This window comes from Stegodyphus dumicola, chromosome 3, assembly GCF_044657685.1.
Source record: "Stegodyphus dumicola isolate Sdum_Otavi_A_Nest chromosome 3, ASM4465768v1".
NCBI lineage: Eukaryota > Metazoa > Arthropoda > Arachnida > Araneae > Eresidae > Stegodyphus > Stegodyphus dumicola.
The window spans coordinates 148,169,086-148,194,368 of record NC_140770.1 but is presented as its reverse complement, the minus strand read 5'-3'; the positions used below and the strand labels follow the sequence as shown (position 1 = coordinate 148,194,368).

The following is a 25,283-nucleotide window of genomic DNA, read 5'->3' as shown; positions in this document are numbered from 1 at the left end:
CATTGTCAGCTGATTTTGATAACTTTCAAACCTTAACCCCGGGGCATTTCCTTATTGGGAGACCCATCACTTCCATCGCAGAACCCCCATTTACAGATATCAATGAAAATAGGCTTAGCAAATGGAAAAAGGTTTCCAGATGCTCTCAAAGAATCTGGAAGATTTGGAAAAGAGATTACTTAAATAATCTGCAACAACGCCACAAGTGGCAGTTCAGTAAGAATAACGTAATGGTTGGGACCTTGGTGCTGGTAAAGGAAGAAAACTTACCATGCAACCAAGTGGTTAACAGGAAGAGTAGGAGAAATATTCACTGGAAGTGATGGGCAAGTAAGAGTTGTGAACATACGCCTGCCACAAGGCAACATACTTAGATCTGTACGATATATCTGTGTGTTACCTGTGTATGAATTATTGTATTTAAGTTTCATTTTTATATTTAATATTACTATTGTACTTTGTAATTGCTGTATAACTTCCATTTAATTTTATATTGTATTGTTTTATAAATGATAGAAATATTGGATTAAGAATCCAATCGGCGGGGAATGTTACGAGTTTGAAATATTTCTTTCTTGGAATTTTTGTGGCAACGCTGCGCAGGTGTGAGTAGAGATCGTCTAGGCAACGAGGAAGAGAGTTTTACTCTCGACCTACGCAATCATTAAGAAACGATATTTCTGTTCTCGGTACGAAACAATGTAACTGTAATTTGTGTAATTGTAAATAATTCTGTTCATTAAAGTTTGTGTTGCAAAACTAACGTACAGTCTACTAATTTGATGGGGGGGGCCCACCAGCGGCCGAGCGGTAAAGTCGCTGAACACTGGTAGTTCGGTCCGAGGTTCGAATCCCGCGAATGGGCTGGCTGCATGTGCGTTTTCGTGGTTTTCCCCATGTGTAACGTGTATACGAGCCAGTTTCCCTTAGAAAGTCCTCCATGAAAGGCATCCCTCCCCTTAGGCAGATAGCCCTCGTGTGCTTTGCCATAATTAAATACACCAACACCAACACCAACACTAATTCGATGGATACACGAAACATTTAGTTTAAAATGAACAATAAGCATTCCGAATATTCGGAACTCTTCGGAACTAAAGCCACGAGAGTTGGTGTTGTTAACACTATATCCTTTGTCAGAAAAGTTCCAGGACATTTTATTATTATTATTATTTATTTCTGAGTTTGCAGTACTAAAAAGGAACAAACGTTGTTTTTAGTTTACCTGGTATATATTCTTACTTGACATGACCTTGGACATGTTTCCACGCAAATTTACTAGGTGGTAGGGCTGTGCTTAGCAGCACATTGTTCGGATTGTTGTTGCAGTCGTTAAGGTGACACAATCGATGCTGATTATGAGCAAAGAGTGAACATTAAGTTCTGCGTTAAGCTCAGGAAAACCCCTACTGAAACATGGAACATGATTATCCAAGCATATGCAGGTGAGGCACTTTCAAGAAGTCGTGATTGTGAGCGGCACAAAAGGTTTCTTGAGGGCAAAGATTCAGTGCAGGACGACCCCAGAGCTGGTCACCCGTCTATAAGTAGGTGCCAATACAAACGTGGGGCGTGTAATGCAGTTGTTGCAAGAAGACCGTCGTGTAACTGTGCGTATGATATCAGAAGAATTGAATTTGAATCGTGATGTGGGACTAAGATTTTACGCAATTTTAGGGAAACGGAAACTTAATGTAAGAATCGTTCCTCACTTACTAACAGATGAACAGAAAGAATAGGCTTGCCAGTGTTCAGAAATGTTCAACCGGGGCACCGGAATGCTTCCCGGCGTCGCGGGTATTCAAGGGTACACACCCTTGGCGGGTGTTTAGAGTGTTTATAGAAGGTCGTTTATTCTCAATGTTATGAATAAATGGTTACTTAATAGGAACCTAAACCATGGGCAATAATAAATGACACAAGCATATAAATTTAAATATTTTATTTCTTACATGCTAATATTTATAAGTTACTTAAGTAAGAAGAAACACTTTAAATGGGGAATACAAATTTGAACAATATTTACATGTACTTTTCATTGGCTAAAAATTTTCTTACAAAGTCTTTTTTGGTTGTAATCTGGTTGCAAAAATCTTCACAAGCTAATCCGATATTAGTTTTACATGTCATCAAGCCTTTAATCCTAGATTCCTTCATCAAACCCCCTATCATCAGTCCTCAAACAAAATACTCTCAACTTGAGCTGATGTCCCAGGTAAGAAGAAGGCCTACTGAAGAATCTTGATCAGATTGGGGGCTGTTATGTGATTCTACTTGAAGTTATCAAACAGCCTGAGCCATTTCTTTTCACTTGAAGTAAAAAAAATCTCTGGTATACAAGACGATACGATGACAATATTATTTATTGGCAGGTCATCACTCTTCTATAGTTATCACCTTTCATCAGTTATCTATGATGAAAGTATGTCAGTTATCTCTATATTGATAACTATCTTCTACAGTTATCAGTACAGAGATAACTGACAACGTAACTATCCTAAATAATACTTCACAGTAAATTATTTTTAGACATTTTTAATCATCTATAAAATCAAATTTAATTTTTACCGGGACGAGAAGTAAGTTGGCCGGGCCAACTGGATTTTGTCTGAAAACCAAGACTGTCCCGGTCAAACTGGAACGTCTGGCAAGCCTAAATTATTGCGAAACTATTGGATAGAGTCCCAGCCGTGATCTCACATTTGTGTCAAAGATTATTATTGTGAGTTTCTCTTGTTTCTGTGAGTGAAAAGGGGTGTCGCACCACTATCGAACTCCATGAGAAGTAAGTTTCTCTGTTACGGAATGGCAACGAGAGAGATTGTTGTTCAAAAAAGATGGATGATCGAACTGCGTTGTAACGATCATTTTTGTGGATGTTGCGTATTGTAAAATGAACCTATTACACTGAGCTAAATAGTATTAAAATGCTATACATTAAAAGATCTTTCATCTGATCTAAATTTTAACAAACCGCTCATTATTTTCTCTTAAACTCACAATGTTCACGACATTTCTGGCGCCCCCGGGGGGCGTGTTTGTTCGAAACATGTTGGATGAAAGAATAGATAGGGTAAGTTGATTACCTTATACTTCCGTTTTGAAGTTATTGATTATTGTTTTACTGAAGTTTAAAATACTTTTCTTGCCTAATTTTTATCTGAATATTTTAAACTTTTATGACAAAATGGAAGTGATGAAAAGAAACAAAACTGCGCAACGTTCATCTTTTACTAAAGCATATAAAAGACTAGATGAAATTTTAAATAATGATAATGTTGATTATGAAGAAGCAGAAATGTGTTTTTATTTGTTCAAGAAAAAGGCAGAAACATTAGAATTGACGCACAGTGCTTATTTAGATACTATAACAGATGATAAAGAATTCGAAACAGAATTTGAAATAACAGAGGACTATCGAGAAAAGGCTGTTAGGATACAGTTAAAATCGGAACAATTTCTCGATAATATTAAGAGTAAATTAAACGAAATCCAAAATACATCGTCAGAGAGTAGTCAGAAATTAGTTACTGATGAAAATACATGTAAAACTTTGTGCCTACGCCTACCGAAAGTAAAACTGTATAAATTCGTAGGTGATTTAAAAAATTGGCTTACGTTTTGGAATCAGTTTAAAAACATACATGAAAATAATAACTTAACGAATGCAGACAAATTCCATTATTTGATACAGTCAACAAAAATTAAATCAGAAGCTAGAGATATTGTAGAATTTTTTCCTGTGACGAACGAAAATTATCCTTTGGCTATAGAAAGCCTCACTGAGAGATATGGCCGTAAAGAACTTTTAATTGATTTTTATGTTCGAGAGTTAATAAAACTTGTTTTGGATAACGCAGGGAAAAAGAAGCAGGATTCTTTGAGTATTTTGTATAACAAACTTTCAACGCCACTTAGAGCCCTGAGCAGTCTTGGTGTAACGACTGATCAGTGCGGAACAATTTTATATCCTCTTGTGGAAAGTGCTATACCTATTCATGTATTGCGATCAGTTGAAAGACAACGAAAAATTACTGAATCTGAACGAAACATTTCGAGTTTTCATGCAATAATTGAATTTCTGTAAAGCCAAGTTCAATCAGAAGAAAAAATAAAATTAAGCAGAGCGGATATTTTTTCTATGTCTGATCGTAAGCACTTGGCAACTAGCCAAAATATTCCTTCCGCGCCGGATTTGATGAATCATGAAGCAATACCTTCTTGTTCATTTTGTTTAAAAGATCATGAAACGCGTAATTGTAAAAAGGCGTTTTATATTCCGTTAGATGAAAAAATGTCTGCGGTAAAAAAGAAAGGTTTATGCAGAATATCCTTGGTTAAAGGTCACCTCAGTAACCAATGTCGATCAAATGTTAAGTGTCAGATCTGTTCAAAAAGACATTTTAAATTTTTTGTCCTAGTCTTGAATGTAATAAGTCTAGTGAAATGCATAACCAGGAAAATGATGAGAAAAAAGAGAAAACAATCGATTCTTTGCATTCGCGTGCTACGAATGAAGTTTTCCTTCAGACCTTGGTGGTAAACATAGAGGGTAAGAATAAAAGGCGTAAAGTTAGATTAATGATTGATACGGGAAGCTCAAAAAGTTATGTTTTAAAGTCTACCGCAGAAGAAATAGGTTTTGACTTGCAATGGGAGGAAGAATTTAGTCACTCTTTATTTGGTGGAAAGAAAACTGAAATTTATAAACATAAATGTTACAAGATTTATTTGAGTAGCCTTGATGGTAATTATTCGTGTAAATTAGATGCTGTGGACCATGATATTATTTGTAATGATATTTCAAGCATAAGATACGGTTCTTGGATTCGCGAATTAGGAAATAAGGGAATACGCTTAACCGATACCCAAGGGAATCCATGCCCTATTGAAGTACTGTTAGGGGAAGACGTTGCAGGGAAGTTATTTACTGGGAAACGAGAAGAACTAAGAACAGGTTTAGTGGCTATAGAAACAAAATTGGGTTGGACTTTGATGGGTTAAGTACTGTAAGGATCCTAAGTTTTACTAACGTTTATTTTATTTTAAATCTTTACTATCACTTCTTATTTTCTACTTCCGGCCAGAATTAAAAGTTTTAACTTATTTATGCAAATTTGTCTTGCGAACGCCAAGTACTTAAGTTGTGGCTTTTTGCCAAGCAAGAGAGAGGAAGGAGTGATTAGAAGCAGGCCGCTTGCCATAGTAGTTTTACTCGGTTGCTGGTTGCCTTCAAGGCCAGAGGTTTAATCCTCTTGATAATTTTAAACGTATCGTACTGTTAGCAGTTCTCTGTACTACATACGGCTTTTTGTTAATATACGGCCAATCTTAGAGTTAGGCACTTGTTTATTAATCCAAAGTTAGTTTAGTTAGATTTTTAGTTAATATTTTTTATATTCTTACGTCCAGACCACAAGTGGTTGGTCCCTGAATTCCGAAGTTCCAGAAATCATTGTAAAGAGAGAAAAATAAAGGGTTTCGTATACCCTTCCTGTGTGTATTGTCTACTTCCCAAATTTATTGAACATAGCTTTAATAAGCTCCCTCTTTCGAGTCAGGACAGTGCATGTTCCCAAAGCAAGTAAGGAGGAACACAGAACCTGATAGTACCTCAATCCGAACATCAGCACAATGTAAATATGACTATAGTTTCTATGTTATCTCAAGAAGACCTGCCTATTTCATCGTTGTGGGACTTAGAATTATTGGGTATCCGAGATCCTGTTGAACAAAAAACTAAAGAAGAGTCTAGAAGAGCTGTTATGGTTCATTTCCAAGAAATAGTTCGTCAATTAGAAAATGGTAGATACGAGGTTGATATGCCTTGGAAGATGGAGCATGCAGTCTTACCTGACAATTATGACCTATCTTTGAAAAGACTCGAGTATACTACGAAGAAGTTGGAAAAAATCAGATATCGTGAAAAGTATCATGAAGTCTTTAATGAATGGCTGCAGGAAGGAGTGATTGAAGAAGTTTCCCTGAAGGAATTGTCTTTACCCGTTGTTCATTACCTCCCACATCGTCCAGTCATTAAGGAAACGTCCTCACTATCTTCCATGAAAATTAGACCCGTTTTGATGCTTCGGGAAAGTTTCCTAATCAGCCATCTCTAAATGATTGCTTAGAGACTGGAATTAATTTGATTGAAACTATTCCTTCTATTCTAATACGATTTCGCTTACAAGAAATTGGTGTGATTTCAGACATCAGAAGAGCTTTTTTACAGATATCTCTAAATGAAGAAGATCGAGATTTTTTACGCTTTCTTTGTATGGTGATGATGGTAGAGTGAAGACATTTCGTCACACCCGTGTGGTATTTGGCATTAGTTGTAGTCCATTTTTGCTGATGGCGGTTATTGAACATCATTTATCCAAAGAAACGTGGAAAGAAAAATATTCTGAAGAATTTCTTAAAAAATTACAAGATAGTTTTTATGTCGATAATTGCGTAACTAGTGTACAAAATAATGCCGAACTAGAAATATTCATCGAATCTGCAACTAATGTAATGAAAGAAGGAATGTCTGATCTCAGAGGATGGGAAAGTTCTGGCATTCCTGCATTTTCAGAAAGTACAACATCACTTAGGACTGATTTGGGACAAAGATTTAGATACCTTAGAAATAGACACCGAATTTTTGAAATTTGATGAAAGAGAAAAGGTAAGGTAGAGAAAAGGAAAATACTTTCACTAGTTAGTCGAGTATTTGATCCCATAGGTTTCCTTGCACCTGTTATGATTCAGCCTAAGATTTTGCTGCAGGCCGCTTGGAAGAGCAAAGAATCATGGGATGATGAAGTGAATGATGAAATAAAGAAAAATGTTTTAAAATGGGGAAAACAACTGAAATACTTCAAAAATATAAAAATTCCAAGATGGTTAGGTGTGATGAAGGAATCCAATTTAAATATCCATACTTTTGTCGATGCCAGCAAGACAGCTTATGCGGCATGCATTTTCTTAAGAAGTGAATCCAGTATGGGTTCAGTGACTGTTCAATTACTTCAAGCCAAATCACGAATATCTCCAACGATGACTATTACTATACCACGTCTTGAATTTATAGCTTCTACCATAGGTGCTAGGCTGTTTAGTTCTGTGAAGCAAGCTCTAAAACTTCCCAACATCAAGCCTTACTTTTGGACAGATTCTTTCACAGTTCTTGTATGGATAACTCGTCGAGAACAGTGGTCGGTATTCGTTACAAACAGAATAAGTGAAATTAGAAAATTGACAATTTCGGAAGATTGGTTCCATATTTCAACTGACCAGAATCCAGCAGACATTTTGTCAAGAGGTTGTGGACCTAGGCAACTTCAGAAACGCAAGTGGTGGCAAGGGCCAGCCTGGTTGAAGAATCCAAAGGAGCAGTGGCCAAATTCAGCTGTAAATATTAACGAGAAAGAAGTAGAGATACAGAAACGAAAGTCAGTCATCTCTGCTAGTAACACAGAGCTAGAGTCATAGTAACACTAGCCAGAAGATTCTCTAGATTTTCAAAGATGATTAGGGTTATGGCTTGGATACTGCGTTTTCAACCAAAGGCCAAGGACTTAAGAAAATGTAAGGAACTTCAAAATGAAGAATTGGTTAAATACACAAAGGACTATTTTCCGTGTAATACAAAAGGAATGTTACTCTAATGAAGAAACACGAAAAAATTTGAAAGGTCTTCTAATATTTGAAGATGACGAAGGAATTTTACGATTGAAGTCCAGATTGATAAATGAGGAAGAATAGAAAGATTTATTTCTACAATAATTCTACCATCAAAACACCTGGCAGTGAGAAGATTTATAGCCCAAGAACATATTGCTAACAAGCATGCTGGGACATTAACTCTACTGACTATTTTACGGGAAAGATTTTGGATAGTGAAAGGGAAAAGAACTGTCCGGAGTGTTATCAAAGAATGCTTAACATGTACAAGGCAAAAGGTAAAACATTTTGAGGTACCTTTTCCGCCTCTTCCAAAGGGCGAACAGAGGTAGCAGCAGTTTTTCAAGTATCAGGTGTAGATATAGCTGGACCTCTGTTGACTAAATCTAAACAAAAGGTGTGGATAGTACTTTTTACTTGCGCCGTATTTAGAGCCGTCCATCTTGAGCTAATACCTTCACTAAGTACCAATGACTTCATCCAAGCTATGCGTAGGTTTGTAGCCAGAAGAGGACGAATTTCTGTGATGTATTTAGACAATGGTACTAATTTTACAGGACTAAACAACGCTCTGAAACAATTAGATTGGACTACAATTGAAAGTGAATTTAGAGTCAACGAAATTCGTTGGAAGTTTAACCCATCCTCTGAAACAATTAGATTGGATTACAATTGAAAGTGAATTTAGAGTCAACGAAATTCGTTGGAAGTTTAACCCACCCTCCTCTCCATGGTGGGGAGGCTTCTGGGAATGCTTGATTGGGATTTTGAAAGATCTTTTAAGAAAAAATCTTGGACGCTCTTATTTGTCTTACGAGGAAATGCAGACTCTCGTCTGTGAATGCGAATCTATCATGAACAGCAGACCGTTAACTTACATATCCGAGGAACAAGATCTGAAGACCTTGACCCCCTCAATGTTTCTTCAGGACATTCCATTAAATGATGTTCCTGATTTGGATCAAACTGAAAAGACTAAGATTGTTTTGAGATGGAGACATATTCAAAAGGTTCGTGAAAATCTAAAACTAAGGTTTAAAAGGGAGTATCTGGGTTTCCTTCGTTCTTCAGTTAACAAAAGAGAAGATAAAATAAATGTAGGTGACATAGTGTTAATTGGTACAGATGATAAAAAAAGGCTCCATTGGCTGCTAGGGAGAGTACTGCAACTCTTTCCACGAAAAGATGGAATCATCAGACTTTTGAAACTGCGAACTGAAAAGGGAAACATATTAAGACCAATCCAACGACTGTACCCTTTGGAATTGACCCCAAATTACGAGCAAGTCGTATCGGAACCTCAGAAGGTTCCGGAAGTGATAGCTGAAAAACCTGAGCTTAATACTGACTCTAATGAAACTGTTCGCGTGTCTCGCTCAGGACGAAAAGTAAAACCAGTTAAAAGACTGGATTTATAAACTTCTAAACAAACTTTTGAACTTTCTGTGTTTGAACTCTAAAATATTGATTTCAATTTGCATTCTAATATTTTGAAATATTTCAATTATTATTATGTACGTTATTGTTATCTCAAAATTGTATGTATGTATTATCATTATGTTACTGTTTTGAATTTGTATCCCCAAACTCAAGGTGGGGAGAATGTCGCGCCACTATCGAACTCCATGAGAGGTAAGTTTCTCTGTTACGGAATGGCAACGAGAGAGATTGTTGTTCAAAAAAGGTGGATGATCGAACTGCGTTGTAACGATCATTTTTGTGGATGTTGCGTATCGTAAAATGAACCTATTACACTGTGCTAAATAGTATTGAAATGCTATATATTAAAAGATCTTTCATCTGATCTAAATTTTAACAAACCGCTCATTATTTTCTCTTAAACTCACAATGTTCACGACAAGGGGACTGAAAGGTAAGCTTCATCAAGATTATTGCAGACATTCAACGGGCTGTGACAAATGAGCTTACAAGCATCGCAGTTGAAGATTTACCCGCTTGCTTCTGAGATCTCAAGAAATATTGGCACTTGAATAGATAGCCAAGGGGACTACATTGATAGAAGCTAAGATCATTACTTAGTAAATGCAATTTCTTATTTTTTACGACCTTTGTCCTGAACTTTTCTGACAAAGGTTGTATTAAAATTTGTGCTCGTTTGTTCGTTTATTTTTAAATCATCGCCTCTGAAACGGAGGGGGAGTTGAGTTGCGATTACCTCGGATTTCAAAAATTCGTGAAAAGTCATTTCGACCATTCTCATGTCCGTACGACTTTAATCAGCCGAGACATTAATTAAAAACTCTGGAAACGCTTATTTTCGCAGACTCCACGTTGCTTTTTCCGCTGAACTTCATTGCTCTTCGGTGTGGAAGTACTTAAGTACGAGGTGAATTTTAAAATTGCTATCCGTTTTTTATAAGCAGAGGCAGAATATAATTTTTTATGGAATTACGCGGTTATTCTATTCCTCCGTCACTTTTTCTCTCATTTTTGACAGTGATATTTTCTATGAAATTTTATTCAAAAAGGCTGAAGTTAGTCAAACCAACATATAGCTCAAACATTGAGATTTTTGCAAGACTAGAATGAACTGAAGCTAGTCACGTTAAGATAAAGCTGAAATACTTTGAGAATATACAACTTATTTCATTCATATTTTTAAAAAAATTTCCGGTGTATATAGAACTGATTTCATTCATACTGAAATGTTTGTATACATTTTCTTTTTAGGTGCACATAGAAATTATAAATTTTGCTTTGACCCTCTAATATTGTATTTAATTTGCGCCAAAAATATTATCTACACGTATGTTTCTTTTGTAGCCGGTAACAAGATGGATGAAGCAAATAAGAGGGCAGTCACTCAGAAAATGATTAGAGATTTTGCAAACGAAGAAAAATATCAGTTCTTAGAAACAAGTGCTAAAGACAACATCAATGTCGAACTGGTGAGTGTATAGAAAATTTTGTAACAAATCAACAATACTATTTTGAATCAGATTTTTCACCCGTATATGGTTCCACAAGAGTTGTGTCATCCATTTGTAGGTTATAAAAGTTTCCTTTTATTCACAGAGGAGTTATTAAGTAATAATTATTATGTAGCACGAAAACCATAAAACCTTGTTTTACTTAAGAAAATCTGCTTGAAACAAAATTATAAGCATTTCCATTAATTATGAGTAGTGTGTTAAGTATAGTGATTTTTCCCAGGCATGTAGAAAACATATCTTGGTTTCTTCCTATGTACAGGTGAGTGAAAGTGGGCAGGACACAACAATTCACCAATGGTCGTATAAGTATAGTCCCATCGCACTAGCTGTGTTTAACTTCGTCCGAGGGTCTTCCACCCTTCTTCCCCAACTGCCAAACCACTCGAGAGGATTTTCGGTTTCCCGGTGCTCCCCTGCCTCAGAGACACTAAAGCATCCATATGTTATAAATTTTGTACATAGATAGATTATTTCAGTGAAATTATATGTGAAGTTGTTGTATTTTTCTGTATAGAAAAGCTGAAAGGAATGATGCTGTGCCGGAAAAATAAGAATACAGGGGCAGGCCTATTTAATATTGAGAGCATAGCTATCTCGCTAAATTGGCGAGATATCACCAAACTGGCAACGGTTTTGGCGACTAATTGCAAAAGTTGCCAAACTTGGCGACCATTTGGTGATGTTTTGGTCCGATCCTTATATCACCGTGATAGGTGTTGTAATTGATAACTACATATTAGCTGTAACCGTAATTAGGCCCTCTTGTGCCTTGCAGTAATTTCGAGAAGTAGAAAGTACTAGAAATATCTAGCGACCGGGTGATAACTATATAAGGCATGTGCTCTCATTTATTGTTATTCGCGTTAATTCAGCATTGTATTCTCGGGGTAATGAGATATCTTCGCTCTTTGCATCGCATTGTGTTTAACGTTCATAATAATTTTGAAATGTAACAAACTGATTATATAATACTCTGCGATACTGTTAGCACCCGTGCGAGTATTTCTATTGAATTTTTTTTTCTCTGAAGTGCTTCTTTTGATAAAATAAATTTTATTATTCTATCATCGGACCTGTGTACATTCAATCTGTTACGGACCCGTACGCACGCAACACGTACTTTCTTCGGGATTCGAACCCAGTCCATCAGTACGGCAGCCACTATATTTATCAGGCGGCTAGTGGTTTCTTCACAGGCTTTCATACCTCCAGTCAGAGTTTCCAGAAATGTTTCAACTAAACATAAGAAGAATCGAAACGTCGCAAAAAGTATCACATGACGTCGGATACCACGTGGTTTTGGTAAGGCCACAGTTTCGTATGTTAATATGACCTCTTACGCCATCGCAAAATCAGCCTCCATTGGTTTCATAAATTACGAACTGTAATTCGATTCTTGGTCGTTTTAATTATATAGCTTAATTTTGATGAAAATTTTAAAACTGTATAATGCTAATAAGCCATTGTTTAAACGCTCATTTTTACTTTAATTAATTATCAGTTGATTTAGTTTTTTATGTTAAAATGAATTTGTTCATAGACATCGTTAAGTGCTTCCTCAAGTTTGGATTGTTAGCGTTTTTCTACTAATTTTTTGAGTTGGTAGTTCCATTTTCTAATTCATTATACTTTGCTTTATTTTTAATTGTTAATGCTTTTCAGTGTATTTTGTTTTATGCTTGTTTGACTTACTTAATTTAGTATGATTTAGACACTTGGCAGTGTGTCAGCCAAATTCGGAACAAACGGAAAAGAAAACAGCGAGATATCGGCCATATGTATCTTACACAAACCATTGAGCTACTTTCGACACATCCATTACTTAAAAACTATTAGACCTAAAAACTTGCAATTTTGTATTTCTAATAGCACCTAAAATCCCAAATTTCATTAATTTACCTCTTATAGTTATATAATTATTAAGGTCTGAAACACATCATTTTTATCACTCACTGACTGAGTGATCAAAAACCAAAACACTTCTATATGACTTAGATACTTGAAATTCGGCATCAAGATATATCATTGGGCATATACAAAGAAAAAAAATCTAAAACTTCAAAAACCTACATTATTATCGACGTTAAACCAACTAAAACTCAAAAGGAGCATTTGACAACGTCACCAATAGATGGCGTTGCACCGATCGCCGGTTTTCGCTCCACTCAGATGCTAATCAACTTTGCCGAAGGTGAATAATAAAAACCTGTTTGTAATAGGTGAAATACTAGCGCAGAGGTAGAGTACATGACTGGCGCTTTTTCCATTAGAGGGTGTGGCCCCAACTAGAGCAGAGCCCACCAGCGGCCGAGCGGTAAAGTCGCTGAACACTGGTAGTTCTGTCCGAGGTTCAAATCCCGCGAACGGGCTGAATGCATGGGCGTTTTTGTAGTTTTCCCCATGTGTAACGTGTATACGAGCCAGTTTCCCTTAGAAAATCCTCCACGAAGGCATCCCTTCCCTTAGGCAGATAACCCTCGAAGCTTTGCCATAATCACACACATACCTAACTAGAGCGATAAACTAACTACAGCGATATCGCGAAAAGAATGTAAATTTTCAAAACGCTGTCGTTTAATAACTCAAATTTAAGTAACGAAACAGGTGCCAGACGCAAATGAGAAAAGGAAACGTGAATCTACACTTTAAAATAAGATTTGTACATTTATATTGTTTAATAATAATAAAAAAAAGCTGTTTAAACTTATTGTTTACATTTTTACATCCGTTTAAAAATCTAAAACTTCAAAAATCAGTATTATTATACTAGAAAGTCCGGCGGTCATACGAAATGACGCTGTTCTAGATATTATAAATTGTAATTAAAATGATTTGGCAAAGGTATATGCTAATTCAAACTGAATTACCCAGGGCAGGAGGCGAGGACGCCCCTTTGCTTATTACCCCACGGGGTTTCCCCTTTCTACTTGCTTAAAGTAGAGTGCAATGAAGGAAACCACTGGCGGTACATTTCTTAATAGCTTAGACGATTTTTTAATAGCTTAGACGATTTCTTAATAGCATAATTTATTTATTCCGCTAGCTCAATAAATAAAGCTGATTTAAATAATAAAATGTTCATTCACATGTCAAAGATCTCTTTGTACACAACATTTCTTGTGTAGATCTTTCCATTATTTTTAAGCTTGCCTTGCAGATGAACATCCATTATTTTTAATTTTACGTCTGTTCTTTCACGAACTCTTGAACAGGCAACATAAAGTCGACCGTGTCCAAATGCAGGCTCAGGTAAAAAAGTTCCAACGCGCCTAAGCGTTTGGCCCTGAGACTTATGGATGGTCATAGCAAAGGCAAGTTTGACAGGAAATTGTCTACGTCTCAACTGAAACGGCAACCCTGTGCCGTGGCAACTTCATCCCATTGGCTAGTACAGTTACGCAAGCAACCAATAAACTACCGGCGACAAGAAAGACACTTAAGCCGCATATAATAAAGATAGTATTTATTTATTTCATTTTATTTGTTTATCATCGTTGCCGGTTTTTTGCCGGTTGCATATTTTCGAATTCTATTATATATAGATGTTAAATTTATTTATTAAATGTTAAATGCACGTGATCTTGTATTTTTAATTTTTCCGGCTTAGCTTTCTCATAATATTCGTCACCCGCTGCACTGCACGGGGAATAAAACAATTTACAGTTAGGCAAGCAACCAATAAACTATCGGCGGCAAACATTTAAGCCGCATATATATAAGAAACTACATTATTGTAACTATATTATGAGTTAATCAAAAAGCCGTAAAGCGCTATACAGAAAAATATCCAGTGGTAAATAAAAAGGCTGCTAACACTTATCAACCAAAGAAAAGAACTACCATTTACTGGCGAAAACGACGTAGTTGAAAGAACGTTTGGAAGCAAAGTTGGCAGATACGTTCTTCAGCATCGTAAAAATACATGAAACAATAAATTATTTGATCGACTTCAAAACAAAATAACTATTATAGTTGAAAAATTTTAAATCATCTCCTGAGATACAAACACAAAAGATAAATTTACCATTCTTGCAGAGGAATTCTAAACATCGAACTACCGAAGAGTTTTACGATTATGAAAGATCATACAAGGTATTTGGTGCACAAGAAACCATTGAAATAAATGAAGAGGGTCAAGCTAGCATATTTAATTTACAGAATAAAAATAGACCAAATAGAATGTCTTGGTCTTGTGATCCTAAATTATATCTCTTAGATGAACATTTTATAATTTTTTTATTTCATTTTCATAAAAAGAAACGAATGCGGCGTAAACGCAAGGGGAAAAAAATGAAGGTCATGTATTTGTTTAGACGCTTTTTAAATTAAGTGTCTTAAATAAGAACATGCCGTTTAATTTAGATTTTCAAAAATTAATGATATCATAGCAACAACATAAATATATAAAGTGGGCCAATTTCGGAAGAAACGACGTGTGATGTAGTCGGTCTCACCGACAAAAGAGTTCAGATCTAACGGATGGCAGTTCCATTAATCATAGCTGTAGGAATGTACTGTTCTTCAAAAAACAATTTATTACTTTTTTGATATCGGATTTCTATTTTCTCTATCATGTCTTATTATTGTGAATTTCATTTCTTTCTTTTCATTTCTTTACTTACTTCACTAAATGTTTTCGAATTTATTTTAATTCATTATTAATTTACCCCTTTTCATTTGATTTTTAATTTCATTTTATCAATTATTATTAAATTATTAATATTTTATCCCTTTATTTAATTTTTCATTATTTATTTGCTTTATCTAATTTTTTATTTATATGTTTTTTGTTCCCGTTTGTGGGGGCTTTCGATAGAATTTCAGCGTGTCTAATTTTAAAAATTTATGCCTGGCTGTATTATTAGAATATGTTTTCATGTATGAGAGATAAAGAATAGATCTTTAGTAAATTAAGAAAAGAGAAATATCTCTAAAGGTAAGAGAAAAACAGCAATAAAATATTAAATCCCTTGATAAGTCACATGTATGCCTTTATTAAACAGCTGCTTTAATCAGTCTTCCCAGTATACAAACAAATAAAAATAACATAAAACTGATAAATTTAAGTAAATATATATATATAAAAGAAAATCTAAAAGGTTTCAGATTTTAAATTGCGTCCAAAGGAGCGTTTTTTAACATTTTGTGTCTTACCTTTATTTCTTAAATATCATGTTCTTCGCACTAAAACCATATTTCAGTTCAAGAGCAATATGGCAAAATAATTTTAAATTCATCATATCTTTAGAATTTCTGATACACAGTCTCACGCGCTGGGGATAAAAATGTTTTTTCTGTACAACATTGCCATTGCTCGCTTTGAAATCCTTGAGTTTTTTAATCAAAAATTCGTTAACGTTTTATAAAATAGGAGATCGATAATAAAACAAATTCCAAATTTCATTGGGCTTCCAGATGCCCGTATTCGCAGTAGGATTAGGTCATTCAAAATTGGATGGCTCTAGGTACCGTTGTTTTATCACAATATGAGAAATATACATACATATATGCAGATTCTTCATTTTTTAATTTCTTCAAATATAATACAGGCCGATAATATTTGGTGGCAACAGTCTGAAAAGTTATAAGTTGAGGTTGTTATATTTTCATCTCGTCTGCTTCCAAAAATACCTAATGTCTCTACAGTGGCGCGCGAACTAAAAGGGTGGTAGAGGATGACTCTCCACCCCCAGGATTTGGCGATTGGGTCCCCTAAAAACCCCAGTCGCCCTTTAAAATGGGAAGTATATAAGGTAGTTCTCCCACCTTTTTGGCGTGCCTTCGTGGTGTAGTGGTTCTGCACGCTGGGCCGGTATTCCAGAGGTCCGTTGTTGGATTCCCGGCGAAGGCGGTTGCTAATTTTTCATCTCGTCTGCTTCCAAAAATTACCTAATGTCTCTACAAAGTGAAGCGGACATTCAGAGTGATTCGATGCTAAATCGAATAGTACCTCAAGGACAATAGTCCCTCACAAACAATAGTCCCTCAAGGACAAAGCCCCTTTGGACAATAGTCCCTCAAGGACAAACGCCCCTCAAGAACAAAGCCCCTTTGGACTACTAAAAATTTTGGCATAATTCAGCGTGAAGTTTTTGTATTGCGTGAAGGATATTTTAAATTGCATGTGAAAGATTACATGAATACCATGTAAAGAAGATAGGGATTTCTTAGTTAATTTCATACAAAAAGCACAGTCACAGAATAGAGAATCTATTACGTGTATTGTGAAACTGTAATACGTCCAAAAAATACACGAAAAGCTTGCTTTTAATAATAAACGAATCTGCGAACATTCCTGAAAGCAGAAAAATTTCATTTTTATAACTTCAGTTTATCCGAAAATTTATTAAATATATTTAACTCTATTTTTACGTATTATTTGAAATATATTTTCTCTGTTTTCTCTTGGGATTGAAAATAAACTTACTTGCATGTAACAGAGTTCATCTTTTATCTGGCGCTAGGATAGCTGAATAATTGATTAACGTAATTTATTAACTGATTATACTTGGAAATAAATCATTGTGCGACATGCATCAATCAGGCAAAATTGAGTTATGACTCTATGATATAAATTGTTCGCAAGCTTTATCTGAAAAATTCCATATCACCATTTCAGACCTTAAATTTGATGAATTTGCAATTTTTACTGTGTGCATTCATAATTTTACATGCTGTGCAATATTTAACCATATATTAACACGCAAATATTTTAGCAAACTTTCGAATACATGCAATTCTAACTTCATTCACAAACACATTTTTTCCAAATTTGGTGTTCAGCAGCATGGCTTTTACAAAATCTCGGGATACGCCCCTTTTCTGTACACGAGAGGTTGGGTTAATTTGATGTGCGTGCTGTTTCATATTTTGTAAAACTTTAACGAATTTTTGATAACCAACCTCAACGATTTCAAAGCGAGCAGTGGAAACACTGTACGGAATAAAACATTTTTATCTCCAGCGCTCGAGACTGTCTATCAGAAATTCTAAAGATACTTTTTTTAAATATTTTTAGCCCAAATGCTCTCAAAATGTGTATGTATGTGTAAATGAAAAACAAAACGCTCCTTTGGGCGTAATATAAAATCTAAAGGCTTTCACATTTTTTTAAATTAGTCCAAAGGGGCAATTTGCCCAGAAAGACTATTAATTTCGTTTTGCCATTTTCCGTTGATTCACTTTCTGCGTTGTTTTACTTTTCAGATTGTTGCCACCAAATATTATCGCCCTGTATTATATTTAAAGAAATTAAATGTTAAGGAATCTGAATAAATGTATGATTGTTTCTCGCATTGTGATAATACAACGCTATCTAGAGCCATCAAAATTTGAATAACGTAATCTTCCATATAATATGGACACGTGGAAGCCCTAATTTGAATTTGAAATTTGTTTTATGATCGATTTCATATTTTATAACATTTCAACGAATTTTTGATTAACAAATTAAACGATTTCAAAGCGAGCAATGGCAGTACTGTGCGGGAAAAAAAACATTTTTATCTCCAGCGCGCGAAACTCTGTATCAGATGTTCTAAAGATATGCTCATTTTAAAAGTATTTTGCGATATTGCATTTGAACTGAATTTTCTAGTTTACGTGTGAAGAACATGATATTTAATAAATAAAGGTAACACACATGTTAAAAAAAAAGCCCATTTGGGCGTAATTTAAAATCTGAACCTTTTCAGATTTTTTTTTTTTTTTAATTTGTTTTTTTTTTTTTTTTTTTTTTTTTTTTTTTTTTTTTTTCCCAGGTTTTCTTTAGCCTTCTGAAGGAGGTTTTGCAGAAAAAAAACCTAATTCCTCCAGGTCCTGTTGCTGAAATGCGCGTTGTTCCTAAAAAGGCCATCCAAAATTCGGAATCCCGTTTACCTGAGAAACTTCCAGCAGAGAAGGTAGACATTATTTCCTTGAAGTTACACAATTTCAAAGAATCGACTCGAACTGAAGTGAAAAGCAGTGCTGCCCAAACTGGGGAAGAAAGGCGCCCATGCTCGTGTTAAGAAAAAGAAATGTATGTTTATTTTTAATGAATAAATTAAAAAAGTTAAAAATAATGTATATACCAGTGTGGTCCAGCCCGCTTGCCGCCTTCTTATTCATTTTGTTGGCCCTTGCCCTTCTTACTGGAGAAAAAAAAATGTTAGTTAAACATTTAGAAAAACAAAAGACCCTTCTTACTGCTTAAAATAATAATAAACAGAATAAACTGTATGTATAAAAAACAAGCAGTGTAAAACAGTCGCTAGGATGGGAACTAGCTGGCGAACCTGCACTGCAGAGAATACAAAATAGCAGATTTAGCGGGAAACCGCTGACATTGGCAAAGCTGTCCATCAGATGACAATTTCTGTCATTTTCTAAACATATATTAAACTAATGATTTATATGCTATTCATTTTCTTTCTTTAATGTCTCTGGCCCTTACTCTCCTATACTAACGTTTGATTGGCTCTCGGGTAACTAAAGGTTGGACCACACTGGTATTATGCGTAAATTACTGCTATTATGCGTAAATTAATTTATGATTAGCTCTAGATATGTGTACTCACATATTAGCGCAACCACCTTGCCGCAGTTCGGCGATTTTTTTACGGAAGGGAAAGTATGATGAGTTACAACTTCAAAAAATTATTATTGCGTATTTTTATTTTTAATCCAAAGGCGCTTTGTACCTGAAGAACTATTGTTTTCCTTTTGCGATTTTGCGTTGAATTACTATAAACGGCGAATCACTTTTCAAACTGTTGCCACCAAATGTTAGAGTCCTGCATTATATTTGAAGAAATTAAATAATGAAAAATGTATGCATATTTCTCGCATTGTGATAAAACAACGGTAGATGGAGCCATTGAATTTTGAATGACGTAATCCTCCTACAAATATGGGCATGTGGGAGATGAAATTTGAAATTTGGAGTTTGTTTGCATTTCCTCGCTAGAAAGTAAATCAAGTTAAATGAAGAGAGTACTTAAACAGGCGAAACGAGAAGGTTACAGAAAGCATGATTTCGCTAGTTAGCGGACGTTGCTTGTTCTGTCCTCTCCAGCTGTTAATCTTAGCTGTGGCTACGCATTGTAGCCGTTTAGTAAGTCTATGGCCGGTGCAGAGAGTCAGCCTGTTAGCTTTAAGTAAATTGTGCAGTCTAGTCTACTAATTACTACTTTGAATTTATTGTTAACTTATATTTAAGTTCCCACCTCAAGTACGCAGTGTTATTATGAGTACGACGTACACTACGAAAAAAAAAAAAAAAAATGGGACAATTCTCCCGTTCTACTGGGCCGATTGACGAAATTAAAAGTGCGTTTTTCATGTCTCGAAAGCGCGACTTAGTATATGTGTTAGATTTATATATAGCATTGTGCTAAAATAGGTATTTTGACTAAAAATCGGACTTCTTTTTAAATGACATGCCAATGTTTTTCCACATTTCGATTCTACGACTCAAATTATACCAAACTGCCAAATTTCATAAAAATCGCACGAGCAGTTTTTAAGAAATTAGCTCTCAAAATTTGAGCTCCTCAATGTTAATTGAATTTGGTATATAATTATTAATCTCTCTTTTTTTATTAAGCTTATTTGATGCTTCCTTTCACATTTCGAAATTTATATTCATTCCAAATAAAATTCCCTCATATTTTGTGATTTATTTTTAAAATTTGTATTTTTAAATAATTTTTATAAATTTTTCGAAAAGAATTTTGAATTGTAACCTATAAAAGTTTTACCACCATCTTATGTATTTCTAAGTATACATGCAAAACATTAGAGTTTTTTATTCAAAACTTTCGAAAATATACGTGAATTTATTAATATTGTGAATATAAGTGAATAGCGCGTTTTGAAATTTTGCGTGTTTGTTGAAAGCGATAAAAAATGACATGTGTTTTAGGCACTTTGTTTAAATTATTTGAAAGTAGGAACGATGTGACGTTTTTTCCCTCGCGCGCAATGTAAAAAGGGAAGGAAAATAGGCTGCCATAAATTAAGAAGTTCTCCAAGTAAGGCGTAAACTGAAAAAAAAAAAAAAAAAAAAAAAAAAAACGCTGGGATACATTTTTTTAATTTCTTCGTAAATTTCGCACCAAATTTTACAAAATGTAATATTTAGGCATAATTTGAGTCGTAGAATCAAATATGCAAAAAAATTGGCATGTCATTTAAGAAAAATTCCGATTTTGTGTCAAAATCTCTATGTGCAGTGTACATGCCTTTTTGTTGAAGAATTTGAGAAATAAATGGGCAATTTACACCTTTTGCCTGTGTTGTTACTAACATTCAAGTGACTTGATCTTAGTAGTAAGCCTGTGCAAGAAGTCGCCAGGCTTACTACTAAGATCAAGTCACTTGAATGTTAGCGAAAAGAGTGAAATCTTACATCTTCTGCAAATTATCAGCAATAGGACTAAATCTCTGATTTGCTGTTTGAATGGATACTGCATAAAAAATTACATGATCCTTAAAATTTTTAATAATTTTATATCAGTGTTAGTATTGGTATAAATACACACAACAAATACGTTAATTAGAAACTTAAATATTTAAAATAATATTTTTATAAATTGTAATATTCAAATACAAGAAAGTAGGACGAATAAGAATAGCAAGTAGACTTGACAGCTTTTGCTTCAGAATTAAAATAAACAGTATATTTAATTGGAAAACCAAACTCAACGTCTACTGATCCTAGATAATAAAATTTCACATCTATTTCCATTTTAGGTAACAAAGTCCACTGCTGGCCATTTAAATTGCAACACCATGAAGGAAATCAAATACAAAAAAGATATTTATGACACGTAAAAAGTATGGTATGAAGACAAAATGATTCAATTTGTAAGTATTTTGGAGGTTTACAGGGGTGCGAAATTAGTAAAAACAGCTGCCATCCCTGTCAGCTAAAACGGCCGTTACCCCATTAGGCATGGAGTCAAACTGTACGTGGATGACAGAAATGGGCAATTTATTCCATGCTGCTCAAAGTCTATGCCACACTTCATCAACCGTATTAGCTGTAGAGAGGTGGCGAGCCAGTCTCTCAGCAACCCACGACTAGATGTTTTCAATGGGAGATACATCTGTAGACCGTGCAGGCCAGAACAGCAGTCGAATACTGCTGTTCGAGGAGGGTAAGAACACGACGTGCAACATACGATCTTACATTATCTGGAACATGGCGTTGGGGGGACTCGAAGATTGGACGCAACCATTGTACGTAAGATGTCAGAAATGTACCAATCTGCATTCAAATTACCGTCGATCCAAACTAGAGATGTGCGTGTCGTGTACCCAATGGCTGCCCAAACCATCATACCAGGTGAGGGGCGCCTATGCCGATATCGAACGCAAGCAAGCGACGTACGGTCTCCTCGCACATTCCAAACACGTATACCGCCATCAGAATACTGCACTTAGAACCGGGACTCGTTTAAAATTGCGACTTTGTGACACTCCTGTACCCACCTTTGTCGCCTGCAGCATAGAGAGAGAGACGGCGATTTTATGCTGCATTGTCAAGGGAAGCCGGAGTAATGGTCGTCGTGTTGATAGTCCACGCGGCTGCAAACGTCGACACACCGTACGAGCGGATAATAGATATGCTTCAAACATGCCTATTTCCTGACTAATGGTCCTTGATGTGTTTGTACGGTTTTGCAGGGCTGACCTCACTATACGTCTGTCCTCTCGAACGTTAAGATCCTGCATGCCGTTTAATATGACCCTCAGCAGCCCATTGATTCGATGTTCGCATGACAATGGTTAAATGTATACCAGTGCGACGAGCGATACCATGGAACGATAATCCGCACTCTCGATAGACAACGATCCTGCCTCACTCGAATTTCAAAACTTGCTGGTAAGTATTTCATCTTTTTATTCGAGGCACTACAGGACATTCTGAGAAAACTCCGACCTTACTTACCTTTCCGAATGAGAAATCCACTACACAACGTTTCTTTAATGCAGTGCTTCAGATGTCGTTTCTGCCTCCTGCGTCATCTAAATGCGCTGAAATACTAATCAATTGCATATCCCAACTTCTTCCTTTCGTGTGATTTTTTGACGTTCGTCAGGACATTCCTTCCTGGTGTTGTAGTTTTAATGGCCAGCAGTGTATTAAAAAATAACGCAGTAAATCAATTTTGATTGTAAATGTTTTAATATTTTTTACCCGATTCGATTTTAAAAATGAATTGAATGCTACGCTAGTCGTCTAAGGATTTGTTTAATTTATAAATGAATATTAATAAATTAATTAATTTCTCTTGTCAATGTTTTAATAAATAAACAAATGACTATTATGAATTGAAGTTAACACGGCGAATGTTATAGCTGTAATAAATAAATATTTTAATAAATAAAGGAATGGATGAATGAATGGTAAATAAAAATAAATGAATTTTGATTGCAAATGTTTTAGTATTTTTTACACGATTCGATTTTAAATGTGAATTGAATGCTACTCTAGTCTAAAGTTTGCCTTTTTGTTTAATTTATCAATATTAATAATAAATAAAAGAGTTTTGATTGTAAATATTTTAATAAGTAAATAAATAAATGTTACGAATTGAAGCTAACACGGAGAATGTTATAGCTTTAATAAATAAATAAATGAATGTTTTAATAAAAGAATAATTAAGTGAATGAATGCTAAATAAAGATAAATGAATTTTGATTATAAATGTTTTCATTTTTTTTTACACAATTCGGTCTTAAAACTGAACGCTACGCTAGTCTAAGCTTTGCTTTTTTGCTTAATTTTATATTTTACATTGGCATTTTCCTTTTCTAATTAAAATTTGAATACTGTTTTCAAGATTTCGATTTACTTTTATATAATGAAGTAGTTTAATTCGCTATCTAATAATTAGTCTAATTCAGGTCCACTAGCGGCCAATAGGTAAAAGCCGCTGAAAAATGGTAATTCAGTACGGGGCTCGAGTCCGGGCTGGCTGCATGGGCGTTTTTATGGTTTTCCCCATGTGTGACGTAATCCACGGGGCATCCCTCCCTCTCCGTATAGTGCCTATCGGCGGAGTTCTTAATAAAAAAAATAATTATATTCTCGTAGAAAACCGTAAATTTCGTGCAGTTTTTCCTCACCATTTCATTCACCAATTTGTTTGTTGTCGCCAATTTGTATTTGTGCTCACCATTTGTTTCACATATTCACCAATGTTTTTATTTTTATTTCAGGTTCTTCTTTTAACAAGACTGTTTTTGTGCTTCACAAGTAAACTATCTACTACCAACAACTACTAGATTTTTATTAATTATATTAATTTGCTAAATTTTTGTAAGTGCTTTATTTTCATTGAATAAATTTTGATTTTATAGGTGCTTTCATTAATTTTTGCATAGTATAGAATATATAGAAATCTTGATAAAAATACGTGATTTAAATTTAATTAATGATAATCAGTCAAGTTCAAGTAATTTCACAGAACGACAGCCCCACCAGTGTCCGAGTGTTTAAGACCGTTAAAAGCTGGGAGTTCGACCTAGGTTCGATTCCAAGTGGAAGTAATGCATGCATAGTTGGTTTTCGTGATCTTCGGCATGTGTAACCTTTATACGAACGTTTTTTTTTTTTTTTTTTTTTCCGTAAAACGCTCTTCACAAAAACATTTCTTCTCTAGGCGGATAGCCCTGGTGTGCTTTGCCACATTCAAATAAATCAAATGATTTCATTGAAATATTTCATCTGGGCTCCCCATGACATCGTTATACAGCCTACTAAATTGTACACATTTTTTGCTGCACTCCATTTAAACGTATTTCCTCTAATTCGATCAATTCAGTTCGCAAGTCGAGGCAAGGCGAAAGTGCATAAAAACTGAATATTCATTAATAAATTTAAAGTACAGAAAAACCTAGAACACCAAATACAGTTTAAAAAAAAATTACGATTAGAATCACATTTTCTACATAAAAACAAACAATGCTGCAGCGGGTAGGAGGACACAATTTTCGGTGCACAAAATTGAATGTTAACTTTTGGTCACACTGGGCAAAATGCACAGCTGCCATGTGTAATTTCCAGATTTTGAGATTATCAGCTACAGTTATAGTATAATCAATTAATTTGAATTTTATATTTTGTCTTTTTTGGAAACATAGAAAGTTTGCAAAAGTAGGCTTTGCGTACCGTAGGTTGAGAAAGTTGAGATAGTTAAACATATTTGAAAATAAATTTTCTCTATTTCTGCAATAAAATACAAAGCAATGAAACAAATTTCCTTAAAGAGTCTATTCAAAAGCATGACAGAGTTCTAGTTTACAGTATGCTACGCTGCATTAATGATGACATAGAAACGGCTGATCATCGGTTTTTAGAAATGAATTCAATTTTGTTTTCTGCTTTTTACGAACAAATATATCAATTTTCTTTTTCTGTTGCTATTAGAAATAGAAACTTAGTTGCAAAATCCCATATAAACACACAGATGTGAAAATATAATTCATCGTAAGTTCAAAAATTTCCATACATGTATGCGCATATACATTTTAAAGAATGAAGTCATTATAGGTTGTAGAGACATTAGGTATTTTTGGAGCAAGAGACATGAAAAATTAGCGACCGCCTTCGCCGGGACTCGAACCACGGACCTCTGGATACCGGCCCAGAGTACAGAACCACTACACCAC

At 34.9% G+C, this 25,283-nt stretch overlaps 1 protein-coding gene across 3 annotated transcripts in view; it reads left to right on the top strand.

Moving 5' to 3' along the window:
* The window catches only part of LOC118179858 (ras-related protein Rab-30-like), a 72,396-nt gene extending 48,421 nt beyond the window's left edge, over positions 1–23,975 (top strand). For 2 of the 3 annotated variants that reach the window (XM_085813441.1, XM_085813442.1), the window contains 3 exons: positions 10,453–10,577; positions 18,383–18,642; positions 23,832–23,975. In XM_085813441.1, the coding sequence (XP_085669567.1) occupies positions 10,453–10,577; positions 18,383–18,631 (374 nt within the window). In that variant the 3' untranslated portion in view covers positions 18,632–18,642; positions 23,832–23,975. The remainder of the gene's footprint in view (positions 1–10,452; positions 10,578–18,382; positions 18,643–23,831) is intronic. The other variant, XM_085813443.1, reaches the window with a different exon arrangement.
* The last annotated feature ends 1,308 nt before the right edge of the window (positions 23,976–25,283 follow it).